The sequence below is a fragment of the Elephantulus edwardii genome, unplaced genomic scaffold (assembly GCF_000299155.1).
Source record: "Elephantulus edwardii isolate Elephantulus edwardi_28Jun2011 unplaced genomic scaffold, EleEdw1.0 scaffold00136, whole genome shotgun sequence".
Taxonomy (NCBI): Eukaryota; Metazoa; Chordata; class Mammalia; order Macroscelidea; family Macroscelididae; genus Elephantulus; species Elephantulus edwardii.
The window spans coordinates 9,325,866-9,332,929 of NW_006399886.1; the positions used below are offsets into that span (position 1 = coordinate 9,325,866).

General features: G+C 36.7%; 1 protein-coding gene across 1 annotated transcript in view; it reads left to right on the top strand.

The window, feature by feature from the left end:
* The window catches only part of LOC102862055 (ephrin type-A receptor 6-like), a 1,552,036-nt gene that overhangs the window by 1,172,511 nt on the left and 372,461 nt on the right, over window positions 1–7,064 (top strand). Inside the window, 1 exon segment of the mRNA XM_006894142.1 lies at window positions 6,212–6,397. Within this exon segment, the coding sequence (XP_006894204.1) occupies window positions 6,212–6,397 (186 nt within the window).

The following is a 7,064-nucleotide window of genomic DNA, read 5'->3' on the forward strand; positions in this document are numbered from 1 at the left end:
ATTCGGATGGCGGGGAAGAAGAACAAACTGGGGAGGAGGGTAGAGAGAATGGTGCAGCAATGAAGGAATGAAAACCCAAAATCCCTGTAAATGTTCACTAAAACTAATAAAATTTAATAATAATAACAAATAAAATAAAAAGGCTTTTGGGCCCTTGGGCCTGGTTGTGTGGATCTCCCCAGAAAAAAAAACAAGCCTGGAGGCAGGAGCAGCATCCACTTCCAAAGAAGCTTGCCTCAGGAAACTCTATGAACTTGGAGAAAAGATGAAAATTTTTAATTCAGGACTTTCATTCATAGTACCACTTTCCTCTTCACTGAAGAGAAAAGATCTGTTTGTCTCTCTCTCTGACTTGTTCAATTCATTAATGAGACTGACTAATCCCCTTGTAGATTATTGAGACTGGCCATTCCCCTAGTGGAATGGTAGATAGCTTATCCCTTTGTGGATAGGCTAATACACCTCATTCACATATTCCTGCCCATCTACAGAGCATCCTCTCTCCTTAATACAATAATTACTTCAGCATAAAACAAACAGTTAATCTTTTGGCTAGGAAAGACAACTTCAAATGCGAAACCTTAGACAACACCCATAATATGAAAAAGATGTGTAGTGGTAGGGCACATGAAAGTGGAGTTTGTAACAATAATAGATCCTGCAAGAGACATTGTTAGACGTTTTTATACACCTTTACTGCCTAGGACTGCACAAACAGATAGCAATCACATTTTGAAAATAGAAAAACTGAAACTCAAAGACATTGAGTAACTTTCCTTGGGTCACAGAGATTCCTACTGTTAGATAGGATTTAAAAAATGATCCTTCTCGTGGCAGAAGTGAACATCAATGTTGATAAACATCAAGAAGAGCTAGCTCTGAAATGTAATTTTTTTTGTTCATTTAAAGAGGAGCTTCCAATATACTTTGAAGCGAAAAAGCAAGTGGTAGGAGACACTATGTAATGTTGCTGTTGTTAGGTTCCTTCAAGTTGAGTTCAACGCGTAGTGACCCTATCTATAAACAACAGCCATGGACACTGTCCTAATATGAGCCATCCTTATAAACTCTGACATATTTTAATCCATTGCTGCAGTACTGGGTCAATTCATCTCATTCAGGGTCTTTCTCTTCTTCACTCAAACTCCCCCTTTCCAAGCATAATGTCTCTTTCCAAGAAGTAGCCTCTAACAGCATACCCAAAAAATGTGTGACAAAACTTCACCATCCTTGCCCCTAAGGAGCATTGGGCTGAATTTTCTCCAATACATATCTGTTCTTTTAAGTATATGGGGTATAAAATGTTCATCTTCCCCACCACAACTCAAAGGCATTGATAATTCTTCAGTCTTCCTTATTCATTGTTCAGATCTCAGATTCATAGCAAGTAATTGCAAATATCTTTGCCTGAATTAGGTGCACTGTAGGCTTTAAACTGACATCATAGAGAGACCATCTAATAGAAGGGAAACAGTTTGAATCCCACCAGCTGCTTCATGGGAGAAGGATGGGCAATCTTTTCTTGTGCAATTAACTGCCGCTTAAAAACCTGTTGAAGGGTCAGCTATGGGTTGATTCCGAATCGACAGTACACAACAACAACAACAACAACAACACCCAAGTAGTAAATACAATATTCCTATGGTCAATACGTTAATGATGGAATAATCAATAGGTATAAACTTATACAACTATTTCCTAGGAATCATCTCTTTTACTTCTGGTTATGTTCTATCTTTCTACTCTTTCTACAAGGGCAATCATAGAGTGCATTATTCTTTGACAGTGTCTGAAATTATGTATTTCATTTAACATATCTATTTCCTCTATGTCTGGTAGGTCTGATATATCCAGGCTTACCATGAATAAAGGTTTTACTATATTCTGAACTTCTGGACTTTTCTTGAAGAATGCACTGGGAGTCTCAGATTTTTAATTGAAGCAACCATATTTAGTGTCACTGAAATAAGTGTGATAACAGCTTGATCGTGCAAAGCTTGACATGAAGAAAACACCTGCCTGGTGTTAATAAGATACATGAATTTCAGACAACAGAAACCTAAAGAAAATTACCACTTTGTCTGTCTTGATAAAATACCAACAGAGTTCTCTATTCATTTCTTTATATTAAAAACTTTGTTTGAATTATTATGAAATGTGAACAGAAAATCACATGGATTCCTAGTTAATGGTAGGTGAGAGATTTTAAAATATTTCTGTCTCTATAGGTACTAGCAGATTTTTAAAAACAAACTACAAGAAAAAATAAGTACTTTGCTTTGGATAATTGTTCTAATACTAAGATTAGCTGAAAACAAATGTCAGGTATTACGGTAGTACTAGGTGTGTCCAACATTAAGCACATGAATACTTTTTTATCTCTCAAGTTTCACATATACAGTAGGAAAAATGTTGAATGTTTCTATCAATCTCCCACAGAACAAATTTTAAAACTAAAAAGCACTATTATGGAAAATTATAAAAAATAAGTAATCTTTGATGTCAAGTTTATACAAGACTTACAAAATCCTGACATCATATGTACTATATCTTCTCAGAATCATAGATAGGCTGGGTCAGAGTAGTTGTTGCTGTTGCTGTATACTGTCAAATCAAAATAAATTCATAGCTGACCCTCCAACAGGTTTTCAGAGGCCGTGTATTGCATGGTGGCTTGCCCATAATTCTCCCACATAGCACCTGGTAGATTCGAGCCATATAACTCAGAGTTTGCTAAGCAAATTTTTACCACTAGGCCACCAAAACTCCCTTAGGGTTAGATTTGTAGTTGTGTACTGTAAAGTGGAACCCACCCATAGCTGAGCTCCCAGCAGGTTTTCAGAGGCATATGGGAAGAGATTATCCATCTTCCTCTTACAGAGAACCTGGTGGATTTGAACTACATGACTTAGGATTACTAAGACACTTCTTACCACTAGACCACCAGAGGTCCCTAGCATTAGTTAGTAAACAGAAAACCCCAAGTAGCTGAGGTCCTGAAAAGAATCCACTGTCTAGGATATTAAGGTTTTGCAAACCTTGTATAAACGTTGCAACAAAGTTATCGATTTCTTTTCATTGGTTGGTTGTTTACTTCTTTCATCTTTGAGTTCTGGTGGCCTAGTGGTAAGGCCAGAGAGAGAGGCTATGGACAGTTTGCTGCTGACTCAAGGTTGTTGTCATTAGGCATCAATGAGTCAAGTATGACTCATAGCAAACCTATGAACAAAATATCTAAACTCTGTTGTAAACTGCACCATCCTCATACTTCCTGACACACAAGTGCCCATTGCAGCAGTCACCATGTCAGTGCACCTAGTTGAGGGTCTTCCTTTCTTTTGCCAACTTTCCACCCTTTCCAGCATCATGTCCTTCTCCAAGGAATAACCCCTCCTAGTAATATGTCCAAAGTATATGAGGTGAGGCCTCACCATTCTTGCCTCCAAAGAGCACTCCAGCTGCACTCTCTCCAAGACATATCTGTTGGTTCACTTGGCCATCCATGGGATCTTCAGTGTTCTTCTTCAACACCACAGATCAAAGATATTAATTGTTTTTCTGTCATATTGATTCATTGTCCCACTCTCAGATGGATAGCAAGCAATTGGAAAGACTGTGGCCTGAATTAGATGTATCTTAATCTTCAAACTTATATAAATACCCTTAAATAATTTGGAAAGGACCCTAACTGCAGATTTTCCCAGCTCAGTGTGTCTCCTTATTTTCTGACTGTTGGTCCCAAGGATATTAATTGTGAATCCAAGCAAGAGGAAGCTGTTGACAGTTTCCATCTCCTCTCTACCCATCATGATGTTGCCTATTGTGCCCAGTGCTAAGAATCTGTTTTCTTGATGTTGAGATGCAATCCATACTGAAGGCTACATTCTCTGATCTACAACAAGTGCGTCAAGTCGTCTTCACTTTCAGCAAGCAAGGTTGTGTTATTTCCATAATACAGGTTATCGATGAGTCTCTTTCCAATCCTGATGCCACACTCCTTTTCATAGGGTCCAGGTTATAATACACTAACTAGATGCTCAATGGGAGAATGATGGCCAGTCTCCTCCTATGTGATTTACAACCCCCCAAAACACATTGGAGGGGTCAGCTATCTGTTTTTTCTGATTCAAGATCAATAAGTTTACGTTATTTCCTTTTTATTTGTTTCATATATATAAAATAAGCTCTCCTGACAGATTATTTTCAATTTCTCATGAACAATGTTTATACACAATTTTTATAAAGAAAAAAAATTACTCTATCTTGTTCCTGTTTAATTTTTTAATCTTAGCCTCCACATGAAAATTATAGATAGTATTCATGTGTAATTAACATTTAGTTGACTGTGACAAATAATAAGTATGGTTAAAATCTACGACAATGCTTAAAGTTAAGTTGATCCACTAGACTTAAATTGGTATGGCATCTAACTAATAACCAGAACTATATTTATAGCAACTGACTGGAGCTGAATTTCATCATTTAACCTTCTAGAAGTTTAGATAATTTGAAGTACATGGGTAGCACTCTACAATTTATAAACACTTTCACATACATTATCACTTTTGATCTTATTGAGGAATAGAATTACACAACATTTTATTCTTATCCTCACTTTATAGATGAATAAATTTGTGTTCATTTATAAAGTGATAATAGAATAAAACATTGTGTAATGCTGTACCTCAATCTGTTAAATTCATGAATCTCTGGAAAAATTAAGGATTTACAATCTTATGCTTTGTTGAGTTTAGGCCATTACATTAAAACAGTCTCCTATTTTTGCCCCACAGATTGTCTCGTCCAATCAGACTTATTTCATACAATTCATGTTACTCTTTTTATTGTTTCTGACCTTTATTTGTTTTCTTTTTTTCTCCTTCCCACCCTCTTTACTCTCCTGCAGTGATTATTTTTACTTCTTTTGCATATCCAAGCCCTTTCTAGTTTTCAAAACTCAGTTCATATTCTACCTTCTTCAGGAAGTCTTCCATTCCCCAGTGTTCTTTGAATTATACTTCATTCTTAACTAGTATATCACTTACAGGGGTTTTGTTCTCACATTTGTGTTTCACTTATGTTCCTCTAAATTCTTCATCTAAACTACCTTGGTTTGGGGGGCGGTGGTGATATATCCTATAGAATGAAACCAACTTATAGCTGACCCTCCAGCATCTTCCCGGTGTCTGTAAACAGCATAGGAGGAGATGCCCAACTTCCTTCCATGTAGTAGCTGGTGGAATCAACCTACCTGCTATTGGTGGACAGCACAACTTTTTACCCACTAAACCACAAGACCTCCCTGAATGAAATTCTAAGATCTTGAAAAATGAAAACCCGTTCTTAGATTCTTTTGAAAGTGACAGGCAGGACTCCTAGAATGGATGGATATGTGATAAAAAGTTAGTAATAGTTGCTAATTATTTAACCTGCCATGGATTCAGTATTGGGAAGCTAACAGTAAGATCCGAGGTTTAAATCTACCAGATGCTCTGCAGGAGGAGGATTAATCAGTCCGTAAAGCTGTGCAGACTTCGGAGCCTTGTGGGCAGTTCTATCAAACCCCATAGAGAGGCTGTAAGTCAGAATCAACTCTAGTGGGCTTACAGCCTGTGCAGCTAGTACCGAAATATACTGCATTTGTATTTCCAACCATGCGACATTTTATCTAACCTGAATAATGACACTAATATGTTTTATGATGGCTGAGTTTGGTATGTTTTTTTTTAATATGTTCGTACAGTAAATGACCCTAGCATTGATTTCTAATGGTCAGTGAAACTCAGGCATAAGGCCTACAGGATCAAATCAAATACAGATGCCTGATGGATTCCCTGAATAGAGGAGGTATTTGCCCCATATATCAATATTGAGAACAGGAAGAGGAAACTTCATGCAGTGATTGCTTTTCTATACAATTACATTAGCATCACCCATTCAGCTAGTCATAATTTCTCAGTAGTTCAAGAATATCTATTAGTGGTAGTTCCTGTGGTACAGCATATGATAATGCATTCCATTATTCATTATAAATGCTGCTGATCAAGCACATTGCCATTATAAACTTAATTTTTAAGAAAAATCTTCAAGCAAAAATCACACACTTAAAAGTCATTATGCTGAGGAAGAAATGGTAATATATTACCACTTGAATTTTATAGAATATAAGTATTTTCTTTAAACGAGTAACGGCTTTTGTTTATATTTTAAGGTGAATTTGGAGAAGTCTGCAGTGGGCGTTTGAAGACACCAGGAAAAAGAGAGATCCCAGTTGCCATCAAAACTTTGAAAGGTGGCCACATGGACCGCCAAAGAAGAGATTTTCTGAGAGAAGCTAGTATCATGGGTCAGTTTGACCATCCAAATATTATTCGCCTTGAAGGTGTTGTCACAAAAAGTAAGTAACTGTTTACCTTCATCACTTATTTTGTATTTTCCTAAAGATAAAGAGTAAGCTTAATAGCAATTCCACAATCATTAAGGAAGCAGCTTAGTCAAATGCCATCTTAGAGACCATCTCTCACTATCCTGATAAAACAATGATATAATTAGAGTTTGTATTTGTCACCAAACAGCTTTGAAATCACTGCTCGTGTAACTTGAAGTAATGAATCAAGATTAAATTATGTAGCTTTTTTCCATTTTCTGTAAGTTGCTTTTTTCTTCTAAAGCTCCCTAAATGCTAGCATTTATAGAAAAAGAAATTTAAATACTTGGGATTATTGGGGTAAAATACTTCTGTTTAGAACTAAACTCCACATAAAAATATAAGGGAGCTCTGGTGGTCTAGTGGTAAATTGTGCAACCAACTCAAAGGAAGGCAGTTAGAACCCACCAGCTGCTCTAAGAAAGGAAGATAGGCAGCCCTATCTCTTGCAGTTAAGGCCTCTAAATATTTGTTAGAGGGTCAACTTGACTTGAGTTTAGATAGATAGGTAGGTAGATAGATAGATAGATGATAGATGGATGGAGAGAGAGAGAGAGAGAAAGAAAGAAAGAAAGAGAATATAGATATAGCCAGGAAATTTTAAAAAAAGTATTGCGATGGGAAAGTCTGCTGTTAG